The sequence below is a fragment of the Alexandromys fortis genome, unplaced genomic scaffold, assembly GCF_014885135.2.
Source record: "Alexandromys fortis isolate MF-2015 unplaced genomic scaffold, M_Fortis_MF-2015_v1.1 scaffold_15, whole genome shotgun sequence".
Lineage (NCBI taxonomy): Eukaryota > Metazoa > Chordata > Mammalia > Rodentia > Cricetidae > Alexandromys > Alexandromys fortis.
In genome coordinates this window covers 1,961,696-1,983,458 of record NW_026067911.1, presented here as the reverse complement: position 1 = coordinate 1,983,458, position 21,763 = coordinate 1,961,696, and the positions used below count along the sequence as shown (strand labels likewise).

General features: G+C 36.9%; 1 protein-coding gene across 4 annotated transcripts in view; it reads left to right on the top strand.

Moving 5' to 3' along the window:
- Fxr1 (FMR1 autosomal homolog 1) overlaps positions 1-21,763 on the top strand; it is a 48,630-nt gene that overhangs the window by 18,299 nt on the left and 8,568 nt on the right. For 2 of the 4 annotated variants that reach the window (XM_050138337.1, XM_050138335.1), the window contains exons 2-13: positions 1,159-1,211; positions 2,139-2,232; positions 5,833-5,904; positions 6,225-6,373; positions 6,770-6,863; positions 7,406-7,522; positions 9,343-9,513; positions 10,260-10,338; positions 14,417-14,526; positions 17,160-17,246; positions 18,704-18,761; positions 18,849-18,911. In XM_050138337.1, coding sequence (XP_049994294.1) covers positions 1,159-1,211; positions 2,139-2,232; positions 5,833-5,904; positions 6,225-6,373; positions 6,770-6,863; positions 7,406-7,522; positions 9,343-9,513; positions 10,260-10,338; positions 14,417-14,526; positions 17,160-17,246; positions 18,704-18,761; positions 18,849-18,911 — 1,147 coding nt within the window. Of the gene's footprint in view, positions 1-1,158; positions 1,212-2,138; positions 2,233-5,832; positions 5,905-6,224; positions 6,374-6,769; positions 6,864-7,405; positions 7,523-9,342; positions 9,514-10,259; positions 10,339-14,416; positions 14,527-17,159; positions 17,247-18,703; positions 18,912-21,763 lie in introns of all 4 variants that reach the window. The other 2 variants (XM_050138334.1, XM_050138336.1) reach the window with 1 other exon arrangement.

The following is a 21,763-nucleotide window of genomic DNA, read 5'->3' as shown; positions in this document are numbered from 1 at the left end:
TATTTATTTATTTATTATGTATACAATATTCTTGCTACATGTATGCCTGCAGGCCAGAAGAGGGCACCAGACCTCATTACAGATGGTTGTGAGCCACCATGTGGTTGCCGGGAATTGAACTCAGGACCTTTGGAAGAGCAGGCAATGCTCTTAACCACTGAGCCATCTCTCCAGCCCCCCATTATTTAAATTTTAATTTCCAATGTATGAGGCCTAATTAAGTTCATTAGATTAAAATTGTGTGTAAGTTAGAGTTAGGATGTTACCTGACTGAAGAGTTTGGGTTATTAACTACTAAGTTACTGACCTGTCAGTTGCCTTACTATTACTTCACCTAACTAATCCCTTCATTCCATGAATGAGGATGTACTGTGTGTTTGGTTTGCTTATTTTGAGGTAGATAACATTGTTATAAGCAGAGTTCAAGGAAGCTAAAGAACAGCTTTTTACAAATGAGAGAAAGGAAAACCAAATTCACATCTTAAAATCTTTTCAAACCCTGTGGTTGTTGGAATGTGGTGGGTTTGTTTGGGTGAGTGTGTCTCTCTAATCTACACCTCTTTTCACCCCTCTGCCCAATTTCTTTTGTTTTGTTTTGTTTTGAGACAGTGTTTCTCTGTAGCTTTGGTGCCTGTCCCGGAACTAGCTCTTGTAGACCAGGCTGGCCTCGAACTCCCAGAGATCCACCTGCCTCTGCCTCCCGATTACTGGGATTAAAGGAAATCGTGCGCCGACGCTGCCACCACCACCCGGCTCCACCCAATTTCTTAACCCATCCTAGGCTGCCTTTCAACTTGTTATATACCTAAAAATGACTTTGAATTTCTCATCCTCTTGGATTTCGTTACCACACTCTTGAATTGTGTGGGGGATGGAGTGCTAGGCGAGCAGTCTATAAACTGAGCTGGGTGTTTTATTTCTCTCTTCTAAAGACAAGAGTCCTGTGTCCCTGCCTTGTCTTGTTTTCACTGTGTGTCTAAGCTGGCCTAGGACTTAAGCAATCTTCCTGCCTTAGCACCCATAATGCTTGAACAGTCTTGTACCAACTGGTCTTCCTTGATCTGTATTCTTTCATCATTCTGTAGTTTTTATATCTATTACAGGGTTTAAGAGTTAGGTAATAACAATAATACTGATAAGACTTTTTGTTTTATGCAGGGATTTATCAAAGATGTCCATGAAGACTCCCTCACAGTTGTTTTTGAAAATAAGTAAGTTACTGGCAGATGTAAATTTTTAAGATTGGTAATAGTGAATGTTCCTACTGATGCTGGTCGGAAAATGATTCTGCTGTGGAGTGGGAGTGCTTTGATTGATCCTCGCGAGTTCTGTGTCCAGTTTGATAACCCTTCACTTGTTTTTGTATTTACAATCTGCCTGCCGTTTTCATATTGTTCTTTGTCAAAATATGTCTGAGGACTGTTTGTGCTGAAATTGAACCTCGACTCTGTGAGCATGATAAGCACAAAAAAGTTCTCATCTGAACTGTCAATTTTAAGATATTCTTTCAAGTTTATGCATCTGGTGGTTTTTCCTGCATATACCAAATGCATGTCTGATGGTCTCAGAGGCCACAAAGAGTACTGGTATTTCCTAGAACTGGAGTTACAGGTATTGGGTTCCTGTGTGTGTGCTGAGTCTTCAAGCAAACGCTACCAAGCTCTCTCAGCCCTAAACTACTATTTGTACTACTTTTGTGAACATGTATGCTAAAGTTTTTATTTTGTTGTAATTTATGAAATTGTGGGTTTTTTTTTTTACATCATATACTTGATCTCACCACTTTCATTTGATAGCTGTGAATATATTTTGAACCTTGTCCTTATTGAGAAATTAACCTGTTTTGTTTGCAGGGTGGTGATGTATTTGCCATTCTTAGGATAAGTAATTTGAAGTGTAATACTATCAGTATTAATTATAAAACTTACAAAGAATCATGCAAAAATCTGTTCTACCTCAACTTATTCAAGAAATTAAAGAACTAAAGTTCTTGTTTTTCTCTTTGGGATATTCTGAGTGATAAAAGTAACTTTTAAAAAAGCTATCTTAAAATGTATTTAAAGCATTAGACAGAGACTAGGTTTTCCATATTAGTTTCTGCTAGAATAAAAGTACTAATTCTTTTTTTAATCCTTCAGTTGGCAACCAGAACGCCAGGTTCCCTTTAATGAAGTTCGATTACCACCACCACCTGATATAAAAAAAGAAATTAGTGAAGGAGATGAAGTAGAGGTATGTGTTTTTAAGTTTTCTTTATGGTGTGTATTTTTTGTTATAAGTAAATATCCTTGTGGGGAAATCTGTAGCTGATTGTAACGTAGTGTTTCTGGAGACTTAAGTGAGATGGACTCATGTGTCAGTGCTACTATTTTTAGCTTTGGTGAACTTGATAGTTTTTCAAAATGAAAGTTTATTAAAACATTAAGAATGATACATTAATTTTTAGAGAAATCTAAAGCAGAACCATACAGTGTTAATAACTTTCTAAAGCTAATCTTCGTGGTTTGAGCTTCAGTGTCTTTGGTTGTTGCTGTAAAGAGACACCATTGATGTGGGAGTGATTTCTTATTAATAAAGAAACTGCCTTGGCCCATTTTATTGGATAGAAAATTAGGTAGGCGGAGTAGACAGAGGAGAATGCTGGGAAAAAGAAGCTGTGTGAGGAGTCGCCATGGTTCTCCCGCTCCAGACAGACGCAGGTTAAGATCCTCCCTGGTAAGCCAGCTCGTGGGCTACACAGAATATTAGAAATGGGTTAGAACAATATGTAAGAGCTAGCCATAAGGAACTGGAACTATCCGGGCCAGGCAGTGTTTGAAAGAATACAGTTTCCGTGTAATTATTTCTGGGCATAAGCTAGCCATGCGGGCGGCCGGGTGCCGGGGACGCAGCCCTGCTGCCGCTCCTATTTCAACACACCATGACCATGGCAACTCTTAAAAAAGGGAAACATTTAATTGTGGCTGACTTACAGTTCAGAGGTTTGTTTTTGACATGACAGGCATGTAGGTACGCAGGCAGACACGGTGCTGGAGAGGTGTTGAGGGAGCTGCGGGCCTGCTTTTTGTACTGCCCGGCTCCCGCACGGCTAGCTTCACACCAGAAATAACAACACACAAACTGTATTCTTTGTTTTTGTTTTGTTTTTTTTTTTCTTCGAGACAGGGTTTCTCCGTAGCTTTGGTGCGCGTCCCAGAACTAGCTCTTGTAAATCAGGCTGGCCTCTGCCTCCCAAGTGCTGGGATTAAAGGCGTGCGCCACCACTGCCTGGCTCAAACTGTATTCTTTTAAACACTGCTTGGCCCATTAGCTCTAGCCCTTACAGGCTAATTCTCATATCCCGATCAACCCATCTCTAATCTGTGTAGCATCAGTCTTACCGGGAAAGATTCAGCATGTCTGACCTGGCGGCTTGCTTCATCACATCTGCCCTGGCGATGAGCTGCATGGCGTCTGTCTGAGGCGTCTTCCCTCACTTCCTCTTCCTCCCAGCATTCTGTTCTGTTTACTCCACCCACCTATGTTTTTTTAAAGGTAGATTATGAATAAAAAGGCATGTGTATTTAAGATTTTGATAGTAGCAAAAAGATCATTCTTTAGGCTCAAAATGTTTGAATTAGTAAACTCTTAGAAGTTTGAGCTGTACTATTATCTATTGAATTGATACTGAACATGTTTAAAATTACGTTTTTTTATTGATCCCTTGTTCTGTGACTTGTCTTTTTTAAAATATATGTAGTGCTTTATGCTACAAATCTAACCTAAGATTTTACTCATGCTAGGCAAGTGTTCTACTATAGACTGCACATCTCAGCCCCTATAGATGGGGGTTTTGTTCTGTTTGAATGGCCTCTTTAAACTCTCCATCTTCTTTGCTCTGCCTCCTGGGTGCTCAGGTTACAAATGTTTGTTACATGTATGTTACAAATGTTTGTTACATGTATGTGGCTTTCATTTTGCTTACTTTAATTACCATGTCTTTGTGTTTTTGTTATGTTTTGTGTCTTGTCCTTTTCATTCATCAACTAGAATACTTTTTGAAAACAGGAGGCAGAAGTTGGTATGGATAAGATTTTACATTTTTGCAATATTAGAGATTGGAACACAGGTCTACAAGTTTTGTTTATGTTTGTGTGTGTGTGTGTGTGTGTCTTTGTGTTGCTGGAATTGAACAGAGTACCTCACGTGAGGTGTATTTTACTCCTCAGTGATATGCTCAGTCCTGTATTTGATGGTCTTATGAAATGCATTTTTTTTTCCTGTATGGGTCCTTTTTTTGTTTTTTTCAAGACAAGGTTTCTCTGTATCGAAGTCTTGGAATTTTGCAAATTAGCAGATAGATGTTCTTAAAATACATTTCTAGAGTGGATAGGAAAGCTTGTTGGCTTACTGGTTTAATTATAAGGGATCATGAACAGCTAAATAGAAGGAATGTATAAGATGAGATTGGGGGACTAAGAACCTCCATGTTTTTGGTGTACTACCAGCACTTGAGTGTGCTTCCCAGTACAAAAGTTCTACTGATGTACTTCTTAGGCTTAGTATTTCAGCTAAATAAGTACTCTGAGTACTTTTGTTGGTTCCAGGACTGGCTTTGCATACCAAATTTGAGGATGCAAAACTCCCTTATATAAAAGAATTATATGCATATAATTCAGTTTTCTATGTTTTAATTCATCTCTACCTTATATTGAGTACACGAATGCTCTGTAGGTAGTTGTATTCAATAATTTATGGGACATTAGTTTTCTTGAATGTATTTAAATCTGTGAAATCCTTATATAGAAGGTTGACTTAACTTTATCAACCCTGTAGGCATAACCAGTCATCTGTCTAATACTCAGTATCTTATTGGGTAACCCAGGCTAGCTTTACTATATTTTCTTGGCTCAGCTTCCTGAGTGCTGGGCTTCTAGGCGTGTACCACCATACCAAGGTGAATTAAAAACAAAATAAAAAATAACTAAAAACACTTAACAGAATTTTGATGTTTTCTGTTTTTGGTAATAATAGTTGAAATTTTAAAATTTTTTTTATGATTTAACTTTATTTTATGTGAATTGGTGTGAATGTGTCAGATCCCCTGGAACTGGATTTTCAGACAGTTGTAAGCTGCCATGTGGTTGCTGGGAATTGAACCCGTGTCCTCTGGAAGAACAGTCAGAGTTCTTAACCGCTGAGCCATCTCTCCAGCCCCAATAGTTGAAATTTTAAAAATTACTTGGGGAGGTAGAGGTGGGAGGATCAGAAATTCCATGTGGAGTTCAAGGCCTGCCTGAGTTATTGGGAACATTGTCTGAAAACAAAGCAAACAACAGTGACAATAATATAATGTAAACCCAGTTTTTGTAAGATAGTTTACTGTGCTAGATGAACTTAATGTATCTTACTGTTTTACTTTTCAGACAAGCAGTTGGAATACATTGGATTTCATGTTTTTAACAGAATTGGTTGTTTTGAGCCTCTTTATTTTTAAAATTGGATTTTTAAGTCTTCAAAACAGTCTCGATTTTGATGAAGTGTTGGCGTATTTTGCAGATACTTCATACAGTTGCCTTGTAAGAGGCATTTCTTTAAATTTATTTGAAATTATTTCAAGAGTTGTTTGGTAAAATAGATTTTCAAGAAGCTAAGTTACTAAGCTTTCAGCCATTTATTTATTTAGGTTTTTCAGGGCCTTATTTTTAAGTAATAATGTCTATCTGTGCTTTTCTTCAAAGTGTGTTTATCTGCTGGCTTCAGTAGTTATATTCTGGTGGAGTTTGAGATTTGATATTTACATCTGTGATGTCAAGCTTTTGGGATGGATAAAGGAATGTTTTTGCTTCTCAGGTGTATTCCAGAGCAAATGACCAAGAGCCATGTGGATGGTGGCTAGCTAAAGTTCGCATGATGAAAGGAGAGGTAGGTGACTTTTCTGAGGACATACCTGAGCTTCGGGCTGCTCGACTATCACCCTTTGTTTTCTTTCTCAACTCCCACCTCAGACATAGTCGATCAGGTATTTGAAAGATTCATTGTACTATAGATTTCAGTTAAATCTCAAGCTTATATGACCACCAATGTTCATGCGTGTACGCATTTATAATCTGGCTTAAGTAAATGATAGTGATAGTATAAAGGTTTGCTTAGTGTTTGTGCATAAGTGGGAGGGTCTAGAACATCATCTAAAGGTTAGTGTTTTTGTTCACATAAGCTTTTAAAAGAACTTTGATGTCTTTTAGTTTTATGTCATTGAATATGCTGCTTGTGATGCCACTTACAATGAAATAGTCACATTTGAACGACTTCGACCTGTCAATCAAAATAAAACTGTCAAAAAAAACACCTTCTTTAAGTGCACAGTGGATGTTCCTGAGGATTTGAGAGAGGCGTAAGTAATTTTATTGAACTCTTTTATGAGCTAAGATCTTTCAGTCCACAACATCATTCTTCAGCCAACAAACTAAAACCTTATAGAGGTAAATCTCGAAGAGTTGGGAAGGTGGCTCAGCAGTTAAGAGGACAAATGTTTGACTCCTAGCACTTAAATTGGGTGGTTCCCATTCACAGGTAACTCATGCTCCAATGCATCTGAAGCCTCTGGTTGGCACTGGCACTTGTGCACAAACCACTACAGAATACACACAATTAGAAATAATGAAATAATCTTTAGAAAGGAGCTTTTAAATTCTAATGGGATATATCAAAATGAAATACAGAGATCACACTCTACTCTTCCTAAATTTAATCCGTTGCTGGTCTTTCATGTCCATTACTTTCTCTTTAGGTGTGCGAATGAAAATGCCCATAAAGATTTTAAGAAAGCAGTAGGAGCGTGCAGAATTTTTTATCATCCTGAAACTACCCAGCTAATGATACTGGTAAGATAAGACTATATTTTAATTTAGTTAATTACCAAATATTGTTAAATATTTCAATGGCTTATTAAGCTTTGTGTATAATAACTTTACTAATATATAAGGTTTTTTGTAGCTGTGTTAATTTTTTCTCCTTTAGTAGGAAGTAACAAATGTTGGCTTCTTTTTTCTGTTTGTTGTTGATTGACCTTTTGATAAAGGGTCTTGCTATGTAGTCTCAAGCTGGCTCTATCAGTCAGTCCTTCGGTCTCAGCCTGCCAGGTGTTGAGATTAAAGTTGGACTGCTGTGTCTGGCTCATAAGACTCTTAATGATATTTATAACATCTTGAGATTATTAATGTGTAAAAATCTTTTTTCCCCCAACACATCTGAACAAAGCTCAGAAAGTAAAGTAAGATTACATTAGAGAGTGAAAGCTTAGTACAATGAAAAGATAGAAGAAGCAGGTAAGAAGAACCAAAGATGGCTTCATTTAGAAAATTATGTTCGAGTTTTCTTGGAAAAAATGTTTAAATTTGTGAGTGATTAACATGTTTGTTTGTAGTCGGCCAGTGAAGCAACTGTGAAGAGAGTAAATATCTTAAGCGATATGCATTTGCGAAGTATTCGGACAAAGTTGATGCTTATGTCCAGAAATGAAGAGGCCACTAAGCATTTAGAAGTAAGTGGGTTTGCTTTTGTGTGTTTCCTGTGTCTCAAACAAATGTTGGTAACAGAATGCAACCTAAGAGTTAGAGATATATGGCTAATACCCAGAGTCTTTAGGAAAATTAATTTTCTGTTTTACTTTTATTAAGCATTACTTTTTTTTTCTTTTTTCTTTTTTCTTTTTTTTTTTGCTAAGCACCTCTTGTGGGACTTAGAAAATAGGTCCAAAGATGTTGAAATAGGAGTAGCGGGGCTGCGTCCCCAGCACCCAGGCCGCCTGCTAGCTTATGCCCGAAATAACAACACACAAACTGTATTCATTTAAACACCGCTTGGCCCGGCTAGTTCCAGCTTCTTATTGGCTAGCTCTTACATATTGTTCTAACCCATTTCTAATAATGTGTGTAAGCACCCCAAGGTGCGCTTAACGGGAAGATTCTAGCCTCCGTCCATCCTGGGTCGGAGCTGCCTGGGAGAGCGGAGCCTGGCGTCTCTGCTCCAGAGAGCAGAGCTGTTGAGTCTCTGCTAGAGCAGAGCAGAGTCTGACCTCACTTCCTCTTCCTCCCAGAATTCTATTCTGTTTACTCCTCCCACCTATGCTTTAACCTATCAGGGCCAGCCAAGCAGTTTCTTTATTGCTCAATGACCTTCCTCCATCACAAAGAGCTTAAGAAATTAGTAATTTGGCATACCCAGAACAACTTTTCTTTACCCTTCTTTTGATCTGAATTTTACTACCCTGTCACCTGTTGGATGTGACCTTAGTTTACTGTGGCAGTAAGGGGAAAGGAGGGCTAGAGGTAGACATCCTAGAGCACACTTTACAATATGCTGCTGCTTTGATCTCCCAGGGCTCTCTACTTCCTCCTGCTGTTCACTGCTAACCTTGAGGATGCTCCTTCTGCCCTTACTGTCCCATCTGAATATGTGTGCACACATACTCGTTCTTAGAGAAAGGGAGGCATTTTTATTCCTCAAATTTGTGGCTTCCCCATGTGTTCTCCACAGAGTATATGAATACATTTGAAACAGACGTCTGAGTTGGAGAATTGTTGGCAGCTTGTTAAAAATCATTTTAGAATTAGTTTTCTTTGACTAGATTTAAAGACTGAAATGTTTTGATTTCCTTCCATTTTATGAGTTTCCGTAATTCTGTAAGACTCGTTGTTGATCTTGTTAAATTTAGGTTTTTGTTTTGTCTTGAATTTAAAAATAAATGTAAAACTGAAAATTTACTATCTTAACTTTTTTTAAATGTCTAGCTCATTAGTGATAATGTAGTTAGCATTCTTGGTCAGTCTCCGGATCTTGTCATATTTATAAACTTTTGACAGAAACTTGCTACTTTCCCCTTCCTGCAGACCCCACTAATACACTAATATTTTTGGTTTTTTGAGACTGGTATCCAATTTATGACCATTCAGTCACCCTGCCCAGTTAAAATTTTCATACCTTAATTAAAAAAGAATTTTCCCCAAGTACTGAGATATATCCCAGTACTTGCATATGCTAGTCAAGCTTTCAAAAGATCTTTCTTAAAACTTTGGTAACTTGTACACGTAAGTGTAATATTAGTATTTTCTAGGCTTACCTTATTTCTCTTAGGGTTCTAATGTTAATATTGTTGGGGTTCATCCATATTGTCACGTGCAACTTGCCTTTTTAAGTTTCCTGCTACATTGTGTGAATAATCCACATTTTGTTCACCCATTTATTGCTTGGTTGATGTGGATTTTTCTCTCCACTTCCTGGTTATTTTGAGTGATGGTATGAACATCAGTATTTAAAAGAAAAGTTTACAAAAGAGAAATCCTGGTTTCCCTTTTTCAATAGTGCACAAAACAACTTGCAGCAGCTTTTCATGAAGAATTTGTTGTGAGAGAAGATTTAATGGGCCTGGCAATAGGAACACATGGTAGTAACATACAACAAGCTAGGAAGGTTCCTGGAGTAACTGCCATTGAGTTAGATGAAGATACTGGAACTTTTAGAATCTATGGAGAGGTAAGTTAATCTGCTTCCTGCTTTTGCTCACTTAATTGGACATAATCTGCTTTATCATATTTTTTTCTATAATTTTATTTTTCAATAAAATGTTTGAGGTAACATAAAACCAGACTAATTATTCTAGCACAAGCTCTTGTTTATTTCTGAAATCTTCAGAAATGGCAGTGTAACATTATGAGGACAGGCTTTGAGTCATACTGCCTAGAGTAGAGTCCTGTGTCTATAGAGTGGGCTCTGAAATTTACTAAACTTTGTAACGTATGTTTGGACTGTGGTTAAGGAACAGAAATAAAAGAAAGCCATCCACAAAATCATTACAGTCTATTAAAAAATAGTACCTACTAGAATTTAAAGTTTAAATGATCTTATAAGTAGGTCATTTTTAAAAACGTGTCTCTGGACAAGCAAAGCAACTTTGTGCAGACAGGGTCTTGGTGTGTCTAGCAAGCTAGCCTCAGTTGGCAGCAGTGACCTTTTTCCTCTTGAGCTCTACCATGCCCAGTATGCAGCTTCTGTTACCTTTTGTATTTTATGGGAATAGAACCCAGGGCTTCTGTACAGAGCAGACAGGCAGGCAAGTGCTTTTTAACAAATGACCTAGCCTGAACTGACATTGCAATAGGCTGAGCTGAATCTTGTGGTATGCCATAAAAATTGGGAATTTTCTCCTTTTTCATATATTTTAGGTATGGGGTTGTTCCAGGACATTAACAGGGATTTATACTTGTCTTTCCTTCATCTAGAGTGCTGAGGCTGTAAAAAAAGCTAGGGGGTTCTTGGAATTTGTGGAAGATTTTATTCAAGTTCCCAGGAATCTTGTTGGTAGGTACTTGTATAAAGGTTAAATGTGAATATTAATGTAAAGTAGTTTAATTGGATGTTAGGTTTGTAATTTATTTACCTACTGTACCTGTAATCTGAGCTGTTTAGACAGCTAATACTGTGTTCTGGTATATGTGTGTGTGTGTGTATGTGTGTGTGGGGGAGATAAAATCTTATTTGTGTTACTGTGTTAACCTTTCATATTTTCATACCCAAGAAAGGAAAGTGTATTATTTATTCTGTGCCATTAATAAGATCTAGAGTTTGTGCAACAAAGTTTTTCTTAAGTCTTCTTATCCTTTGGGCACTTAACCTATTTCCTGCTTAATGTCTTTTTTATCATCATCATCACCATCATTATTATTATTATGTTGTTGTTGTTGTTTTTTGAGACAGGGTTTCTCTGTAGCTTTGGAGTCTAGCCTGTAACTAGCTCTTGTAGACCAGACTGGCCTCGAACTCACAGAGGTCCACCTGTCTCTGCCTCCCGAGTACTGGGATTTAAGGCGTGTGGCACCACCGCCCGTTTATTATTATTTTTCAGATACGTCTACCAAAACTGGGATAGTGAAGGTCTTAAGGTGGTCTCTGATGCTTGTTTGTTTAGAGTGGGAATAACTATAGAATCTCCGCTAACTCTAGAATAATAAACTTCTTTCCATGTAGTAGGCCCTGAATAAATAATTGGTTGTGGCAATGGTATAGCATAAGGTAAGATGCCTTGGGTAGGAGGACGGATGGTCCTATTAGGGGAGCTTACACTTGCTTATCACCATCTGTGAATATGACTGTATCCATAAGTTACAGGTTAGGTGATAGTTTCTGAGTTTGCTGTGGTTAACTTACACTTAGGTATGTTAGTTAATGGTGCTGCTGTTGATGGGGCTGTCTTTGTTCCTGTGCCTTTGAGAAGCTGAGAACCATACCACACCCAGGGCCTCCTGTGTTTGTAGCAAGTGCTGCACTACCAAACTATCCTATACCTCTGTGTCATTTTGGGTGCTACTTGATGCAAATAGGAAGGCTTTGGGTATATGTTAAGTACTTAGTGATTCTCCAAAGTAGTAAACTTAGAATTAAGTGCTAACATAAAATGGTAGACTTTGCATAAGATTGTTTTCCTTTGTTTGCTTGTTTTTGACCTAAGGAATTTTTTGAGCCCTTTGGGTTGCATAAGAAGGTAATTTCTGTCTATGTATGTGTCATTTGTTACATCCTATAAAATAAGACTGGAAAAGATCTAAAATACATCACTTCTCTACTTGAAGATATTCCCTTCAGGACTAGTATAGGGCTGGGGATGTGACTCAGTGGGTAAAGGGCTTGCAGTCCAACTCTGCGCCTACAGGAAAGCCTGTTGTGACCGAGTACATCTGTAACACTGGTGTGGCAGGGAAGCTGATCCTAGGGATTTAATGGCCAGCTAGGAAAAAATGGATTCCAAGTTAAGTGAGAGTCCCTGTCTCAGCTCAAAAAATAAAGGGGGAAGCACAGATAAAAGAAAATTCATGTGGGTCAGTGCACACGTAAGAAAAATGATTTATAGCAGAAAAGTTTGTTTCTTTTTGTAATGCATCTAAAAACCTTTTTAGGACTCTTAAATAAGTACGATATACTGCCAGTTAATGCAAGCTCTACTAGTTTTTATGTCATTGCTCATTACATAATCACTAGAAAAATGAGTTGAGATAATGAAATTGAAGAATATTGTATAATTTTCATAAAAAAGAAAATGAAAGTTTGTTACGAGAGTTTTTTTAAAAATTGGTGAACATTGGATGCTCGAGCACACTCATGGTATCTCTGTGTGGATGGGTCAGAGAACTATCTTGTGGAGTCAGTGCTCTTATTACCTCCATATGAGTTTGGTGGATCAAATTCAGATTGCCAGGCTTGTGTGGCACAACCGGCAGAGACAACTTGCTGCCCCGATATGAATTTTACTATCTTGCTATTTGTTTCTTTTTTTCCCCCCTTTGAACCCAGGGCCTTGCCCATGCTAGATAAGGCTGCTTTTGGAATGTTTATTGTTAGATCGTTTATTCACATGGATGAAGTGCTAATTTGGTAGCTATTCTAAGAGCATCATTTAACTCAGCTAAGGCTTCCTACTTGTAAAAAGGGTTTGATGGTGGTTTTATGAAAAGGAAAGCAAGTTTTTGTCCAGCTTAATTCTACAAAGATAAACCTTGGTCTTCCAGAGTTTGTAGTATTAATCATAGAATTTCAGAATTAAGTAAATTGGATCTATCTGTAGTTCAGTTTCTTTATCTGGTTATCAGTTCAGTTATGGGACTCTTGTCTATCTTGTCCACTATCCTGTCTTGGATGGCCTTTGTGATTTGAATTGCTTGTATACTCTTTAGAAAGCAGCATACATTAGCAGGAGAAAGCTCACAATGTTGAACCTGGACATTTCTGTTGCTTGTCATGAAGAGTAATACACTATTTCCCTCAAATGTTTTCTGGGTTAAGCAGTCTTTTGAGAAATAATTCATAATCCTAATGAAAGCAAAGGAAAACTGAGGAATAAAAGGGAATGAGGACCTCTTGGGTAAGTTCCAGAGAAAATGGACTGCTTTACATGTTAGAGGCATTCTAGAATTTGATCATTCCCACCTGTCCTAAATCAAAGTAAAAAGTATTTTTTGAACACCGATTAGAAAATGGATCAAAACCATCCACCTTTTAGAAGCTGCCTTTAATCACTTCTTTACTTTGTCCCTTCAACATTTATACTCAATGCTCAATTTATACTACAGGTCTGCTTCAGTTTGTCAATATGCTCTGGAATTTAAACTGTGGAAATGATCATTTAAAATATTGAAGGTCTCTGGTGGGACTAAGTAAGACTTGAAGGTAGGTCCCTGCCAAGGACCCAGAAGGGTGATGGATACTTAACTCACCACTGGTACAGTTCCAAGAAGCAAGTGAACAAGATTTTGGGGGAAGGGCTTATGTGCCATCAACTTAATTTTTGTTTTCTGAAAAGACATTTGCTTATTTTTAGAAGGATGGAGGATGAAGCTGCTGCTTAAGCTTCATTGTGTAATCTGTGAAGGTTGCTTTTGATGGACTGCTGCTAGGGCTTCTTGGAGAAGACACAGTTTTGTGACCTCTGTCTGTTTTAACCTCCTCAGCTACTGCTCTTTAAGTTGAGGTTTACTGATGGGAAAGGGGGTTTGAGATTAGGAATAAGATCGTAAAAATCTAGAAAGAGTTTGTGCTCTTATGACCCGGTTCACTGTTGACATTGTTCCTTATGTAATGGAAACTTCTTTCAGGCATACAACATGACAGACTTTATTTCCTTTCTACTGAAATTAAACTTATGAAAATGATTTAGGTAAAAAAAATAATTGTGATGTGAACTTGATAACATGAGGCTGCCACTACTTGGTAAGGGATATTTCTGTTACTTATATCCCAAGAATGTACCACATTATTTCAGTTATACATTGATTCTTCAGGTTAATCTTTATAATAGGGAAACAGCATCTCCGTGTTCCCTTTGGAGTTTTTCTTTTTATGTATTGTATACTCAGTAACTGCTGTTTGAGTGACAGGTTAAGTATGAAGAAGGTATGGATTTTCTATCATTTTATAGTATGTTCATAGCAAGACAGCAGAATATACATGCTAGCACTTAGTAAAACTATGAAGTACTTAAAAACACTTGGTGAACAATGTAATATTTTAGTTTGTAAAAATATACATGTGTGTGATTGTGTATATACATAGATGAATGAGATGAACAAATTGACAGAGTTCATGCCAGTAAAAATTGCTTTCTCTTAGTTCCATGGGCAGGGTTTTGAAATGGGAGAGTTGTTAAAGTATTAGAAATGGTTCTAATGTTTGAAAATGCTTAGGCTTGGTAATTGTCTTGTGTGTGAACTGCATTGGACTGTTGGAGTCAGTAACCTTAGGCATACTCCAGAGAGAGTTTAGAAGTTTTTAGGTGAAAAAGCTTCACCTTTGTTTCATGGTTATCATTTGATAGAAAGTCATAAATCTAAATTTATTCTGAATGGATAACAAATCAGTTTTTAACTTAATTTGTTTTCTTTTACTAAAGGAAAAGTTATTGGAAAAAATGGCAAAGTTATTCAAGAAATAGTGGATAAATCTGGTGTGGTTCGAGTAAGAATTGAAGGAGACAATGAAAATAAACTACCCAGAGAAGATGTAAGTATTTAATAATACTTATTTGCCTGTTTTATGTTAGTCTTAGTTTCTAATACTGTGAATATTATTTTTGAAAAGTCTTATTTCTTTGAATTATTATTTCATAATAGAAAACAATTTCCTTTCAGTTGTGTGGACTGTGGCTACTTATTGGTTTGTCAGTACTTAAGCCAGTTTTTATAAAAGTTTCAGTAGGTTAATCCCACGCCCAGTGCCCCCCTTGTATTAGGTTTATTTTCTGTGTGTGAGATTTTTCCCACATGTGTACATGTGCACCATGTGCATGCCTGGTGCTTGTGGAGGTCATAAGGCATTGGATCTGCTGATATTGGAGTTACTAAGGGCTGTGAACTGTCTAATGGGGTCTAGGAACCAAACCCAGGTCCTTTGTGAGAACAGATGCTCTTAACTGCAACTGCTGAGCTATACCATGCCAGTTCCATCTTGGATCATTTTTACTCTTGAGTATAAAGCTATAGAATTTGATGCTCAACGAAGCAGTCTACCAAAAACGATTTTGATCACTCCTTGGCCTTTTTTTCCCCCAGTCCCTCCTCATGTTAATATTTTGCTTACAATTCTGTTAAATTCTTACACCTCAAGGTGTTCAGTCGAATTTGTGGGTTCAGTGGACCACTTGATATAGTGATTTGGGGCTTTAAAGCCTGAAAATAAGTCTGTGGTTGTCCCTAGAACAACCAACTAGAATTCAAGACACTAGAATTTCTTCAGTTTTGCACAGTAAAGCACTGTTCAGAAAATGTACTAACTCTCAGAGTCGGTTTTAGACACTGATTAGCTCAGGCCATTGTTGCCTACTCAAGATAGCACTTCTTTGTTTCTTTGTATTGGACATGGGGTTGAAATACACCTCAAAATAAATGTCCATTGTCTTCACAAGGGTCAGAACATTTTCTTCAGTAATTTTAAAACACAGAGTTTTAAAATGTGTTGTATCACATAGCATCTACTTGCTTTGTATGGTTTTTAGAATGTCTTTCACAGACAAGAATTAAAGTAGTGTCCGACATTGTAATCTTTACTTTTCTCATAAACCTAGTATAATATAATAACAATCTAAATTCTGATCTGATGGCTAAGATAGTCTGAACCATTACATAGCTCAGATAGAATTTTTTAAGTTGCTATTCAAAGCTAGTCTTCCCTTGACGTGTTCCCACTTACTTTCAGTCTTGCCATTTCAGTGCAGGTTTATTCTTCTTGGTGGGTTCTTTATGAAAAGAGCTTACTGTGCTACCCACTCTGTGTAGCTTGGGCCATTGTTATTGCTATTTTCAGGCCTGGATTATTTTCTGGACTAGGTGTGGTGACACATGCCTTTAATCTCAGCACTTGGAGGCAGAGGCAGGCAGTTCTCTGAATTTTTAGCCAGCCTGGTCTACAGAGTAAGTAGAAGGCTGAAGTATGTTTATAAGGTAGAAAATCTTGACTAAGCCATCTTGGTTCTGGATACTTACTGTGCATGTATGTGTATTTACCTTGTGTGTGCCTGGTACCTTTGGAGATCAGAAGGCATCAGATCCCTTGAAACTCAAGTTAAATATGGTTGTAAGCCACCATGTGGGCATGGGGAACTGAACCTGGATCCACTTCAAGATCAGCTTTTTAACAGCTGAGCCCATCACTCTAGCCCCTTTCTGCTCTGTTTTTTAAAGCTTTATTCTCAAATTTCACCAAATAAACAGTCTAGGATAGTTGAGTGCTTATATTTTGTTTCTTGGTGTCCGCTCTTCAGTGATTTCCTCAGTTTTACATAGTGTAATTAATAATGCTCTGTAGTCAGTGTCGTGTGTGTGTGTGTGTGTGTGTGTGTGTGTGTGCGCGCGCGCGCGTGCGCGCGCATGTACACGTGCCACAGATTGTGTGTGGAAGTGAGGACAACTGAAGAAAGTGTTTCTGTTCTTCCAACATGCTGGTTCCAGGAATAAAACTTAACTAGGTCATCAAGCTTGGCCACAAGTACCCTTCCCCATTGAGCTATTTCACCAGCCCTGGAAATAACGCATTTTAATTGTTAGAAATATCTACACAGTCAACATTTTGTTTAGTTTTTAATTTAGATATGGGGGTCTCACCCTGTTTTATATTGAACGAGTAATGATCCTCTTACTTCAGCCTCCCAATTACTGAGATTTACAAGCATGTGCCATTATGTCTTCTCAGAGACTTATCTGAGCACTTACAGAGATAACTTGTCTAATATGTGTTTGGCTTTTAAATCTGTGCCTACTGTGATAGATACTGAAAGACCATGACAGGTTTAGTGTTTTGTTAAAAAATTGGTTTGTTGTGCTTGAGTATGGCTCAGAGTTCAATTCCCAGTCACCACATTGTGACTCAACCCTCTTCTGGTTTGCAGGAATACATGCAGGCAGTATGCTGTTTGCATGATAAATAAATAAACCTTTAAAAAAATTAGTTTGTATTCTTGGAACATTAAATTGATCAGAAATCAGAAAACTAGCATAAACTGATCTTTATTTTTTTTAGCAGGCAAATGTAATTTTGCACAAATAATTCTGCATTTCCGTCTAATTACTGTTGAGTTGTAGAAAAACTTGCTAAATTATATAATTAATATGTGATATTGAAGATAATGTACCTTCTTATAGGGAATGGTTCCATTTGTATTTGTTGGCACTAAAGAAAGTATTGGAAATGTTCAAGTTCTTCTAGAATATCACATTGCTTATTTAAAGGTATGTATACAGTTCACATTGTATTCTTATATCTCCCCTGCATTTATTGTGTGAGTGTTGTATACTTGCTGTAAATAAGGAATCTACTGTTGAACATGCTGATTTATAGTAATGTTTGGGTATTTAAATGTTTTAAATTTACTTCAGTTTTGCTTGGTTTTTGTTGAAATCGTAGAGAATAAAATGTTATTTGCCCTAATACTCTTTCTGGAGAAGGGAGCCCTCTGATTTTTTTCTTTTTTTAAAGGTTCTTTTTAAAGAAAGGACTATTTTTGGAGGTTTGTGAGAGTTCGTCATTATTTACAATAGCTCTGTGCAAGCCAGTTTGTTTCCTTTTTCCTCCCTCATTTTAACTGTCTGCATAAAGGTGAAATTGGATGTCTTTGATATCTCTGACATTTTTTTTTGAGTCAACATCCAATAGGTGTTGTTCCATCAATTCTGAGTGGGGTAGTGGGTTGCTAGAGATGCAAACCAAAGCCAAGTACATGGTGAACAAAATTGGAATCGGTCTTCAAGCTACACCCTCAGCCTCCATTTGTTAGATTTGAACATAATACACACAAGAATTGTAGAAAAAGATGTACCTGTAAGTTAGTAAGCATCACAGTTGTTTTTCATTTTTCTTTTTTTGTTGTTGCTCATAGTAATATTCTCAAATGATCTCTACTTTAGTATATTTTCTTTTCAGTCTCTGATATTTGTTGTATTAGTATTTTATGTCATTCCGTGTTTTTCAATTCTGTCAATCCTAACCTTGTAAACAAATGCTTTGTCTTCTATTCTTCCTCTAAGCCAATTGTTTCGTTTTGACGGTTACCTTCACATGTTGTAGGACCTCAATTTTTAAATGGTCAAGTCTGTAGCTCATTAATGTTGCCTTTAAAGAGACTATTAACTCTCTGTTACAGAGACAGTGTGTAGCCAGTGATCTGGCTCAGTGGATAAAGGTTATTTGCAGCCAAGCCTTACAACCTACATTGTGGAAGGAGATGTTGAAGTAGTAGATTTCCACAGGCACATGGTAGCACACACATTTACGTGTGTGCACACACAATCATTCAAGAGTAAAAAGGACAGTATTTGGTAATATGATTAGCAATTAACAGATAGGTTAGGTTTATTATGCAGTCACTTGAAGCAAGAGAGGTATATATACTGTATGCTTATAGCAATGTATTGAACACACTATAAAGCATTCAGTGTTTCTTGATTTGACCAGCAAATGACCTTATGAATACAATACTACTTTATGAGATGATTTCAAAGAACACAGTTTGTTTCTTTGGTAGATTGTAAAATTCTAGCTCTAAGCCAACACACACACACACACAGACCAACAAAAACCTGTATAGAACTTGGGTCGATAGGTAGAGTAAAAGTGTTTGAGGTCTCAGAGGGCATGACGTGTGTACATGTTCACTAATAGCAAAAACGATTCTTTGTTTTGATTGTAGGAAGTGGAACAACTAAGAATGGAACGCCTGCAGATTGATGAACAGCTGCGACAGATTGGTATGGGTTTCAGACCTTCTTCCACCAGAGGGCTTGAAAAAGAGAAAGGATATGCCACTGATGAAAGTACCATCTCTTCTGTACAAGGTTCTAGGTCTTATAGTGGAAGAGGCAGAGGTCGTCGGGGCCCTAATTACACCTCCGGTTATGGTAAAAAGAACATTGTTTTATTTCTGTAATAGTGTGTAGTAGTGTTCTAGTTTAGATGCTGTGTGTATTTTCATACTAGCTCTAATTTGTTTTTGAGAGTGAAAGGTAGTTGTAAGGTCTGTATGTTACTACTATTATATACTAGTGACAGTGAAAGGTAGATAGCTTATAAACAGTTATAAAACAAAGCTTAATTTAAAGCTGGAGTAAAGGGTGAATGGGTATAGGGCCTGTGTTCTAAATAGTGTGGTTTCATACATTTCCTGTAGAATCTTAGAATGGTACTGCTACCTGTAATGAAAACATAAGTGAAAAATAGACTGATGACTAGTTCAGCATCATACACAGCAAGTCTCCAGCAGCTTTGAAATAGACTTCGCTGATTTGGCGGGTTTGAGTGTTTACACACCTTGTGTAAACTATTTTGTATAGTGTAACATTTTGTGTAGCAGCCTGAAGATGAAGGCTAATAAAGAGAGTTAACATTTTATAATGAACATCTTTATAAACTATCACTTTGAAGCTGGGGCCTAATCTGGGTAGGAAAGGATCAGTGGATCCTGTGACCATTAACAATTCTCTAATCTTAAATTCTCATTTATTCTTATTTAGCTCTGGAGTTGTTTCATCTTTCTCCATTTGGACTTGGATCATAGCAGTGACCTGATCCTTCTGCCCATCCCTCCTCATTTCCTTTTCTGTTCTTTTATGTTCTCTTCTCCCTGTGTTAATCTTGTTTTGAGGAAATACTTGTGAACATAGGCCAAAACAGGAAATATTTACAGAAAGTAGAGATGAATGCAGGTTTGCAGCATGCAGGTTCAGATCCAGACTTTTTAACTGAGGAATCTAATGGTGCTAGAGTTGTAGACCTGTATTGTCTTTCATTTGTTGTACAGGTGCAAGGCTAAGTATCCCTTCTCTTTCGTAGTAAAACCTTATGTTCCATTATCCCATTTTCTTGATGCATTTTCATTAACACAGCATTAAAAGTTCTAAGTAAAATTCTAAAATATATATTCACTATGTAAGATGGAGAATTGTAAGCTAATGCTGTATTTCCAAAAGTATATGTAATGACAGTAATTAAATAGAAATCAGGTATATTTACATTTTAATGCTAAATTAACATAATCAGATGTGGCTTTGTATGGCAAAAGTGAGAAAAGCCATTGAACATCTTGATTAGTGTCTGGGACCTTTGCTTATTGATGAGGGAATTACTCTGGTAAATGAATGAGGAGTAGATAATGAAGTGTATGGGAAAATGGCAAAGGAATCTTGCGTTAGAGAACGTTATACAGATCCTTCAGCAGATGGCAGACTTAGCTTTGTGGAACTAGAGACATTGTTGTTTCTTGAAGTAACTTGAGAAGAGCATTTGAATTATCAGGACTAAGCAGTAATAAATATAAGAAACATTTACTAGTAGAACATTTCTAAAGTCATGCTAAATTACTTTGAATCTTAATCTTGGTTATGATATGACATAATGTAAGCATTTAGCACATTAGCATTTAAAGTGATTGGAACCATCTTGATAAAAGTGGTAGTTATTAGTTGTAAAGTTAAAAGAAAAGCCTGATCATGAAATTTTGTATAAAAACAAGTGAATGTCATGGCTCATTTTAAAAAGCTTTTCTGGGATTTCTTTCCTTGTATCTTGCTTGTACTTTCCAACATTGAGAGGTTGAAATGTCTGTATTATTTCCAGCAGAACAATAGTTAATAATCTACAGCAACTTAAAGATCTGGGCAGCACAGCTTTATCATCATAAAGCTCACTGTTGCCTCATTGACTAACCTCTTACACATCACCTGGACTGTAGGTGTTTTGTTTGGTTGAAAGTTAGACAGAACCTGCTCGCTTGTCATTTCCAGATTCTAGCAAGACTTGTTTCTTGGCTTATGACCACCTGCCTATAGTTTTTAAAATGCCAACGACTATAGGGTTCTTGGGCTGTCATCTTTATAACATGAGAAAGATTTAAGGACCTATGAGATATTTTAGGACAATCTTCTCATGTCATGCCTGAACCTTATCCTTGACTTTGTGGTCATAAAAGACCCAAGTATTAGCCAGTTCATCAGAAACTTTGTGTTTTGTAATGTTTGTCTCACAAAATAAATACTGAGTGTATGTTAAGGAATAATTTCCTTGCTCTTTTCTTGGGTAAAATAGTTTACTAGGCTTATCTCCTTTACATTTTAACACAGATTTGTTTTACTACTCATGAAATGATTATTGTCTACATTTTGACAGTTTTATAGTATACAGTTAATGTTTTTTGGCATTTGAACAAATAATTGTTAAATGGTTACTTTATTCCCTTCCGTGATGACTAGTGTTTTACTACTATTTTTAATTACTCATGGAGTTTAAATACAACCAATGTTTAGGTATTCCATTCAACAAATTCATTCATCAGCAGGGGATTTTTTTTTGCACGTTACGACACATTTGGGACACTGATAGGATGAAGATGAAGTTTTGCATTTTGGCATAGACCAACATAGAAGAGTAGCATGTGGCATGGTACAGACAGTACTTCAGTGAAATAAGAGAAGAGGAAAGGTTCCATTTTCAGTTACGTTGGTACAAATTTACAACTCAACTATTTCTGAACGAGATTAGTCATGTGAACTTCATTCAGTCTCTCTTAGTCATTGTTAGGTAGTAACTGTTTTCTCAGAAACATTGTTATGCTAATCTGAGGCAGCAGTAAAACATTTTATGTATATTAGCTGACCAGAACTTCTAGCTTTAAGAAAGACTATCAGTTATAAGAAGTGTTCTGATTTTAGAAATGCTAAAATGTGAGGGAAAAATACACATTGAAGTCAGTAATAAT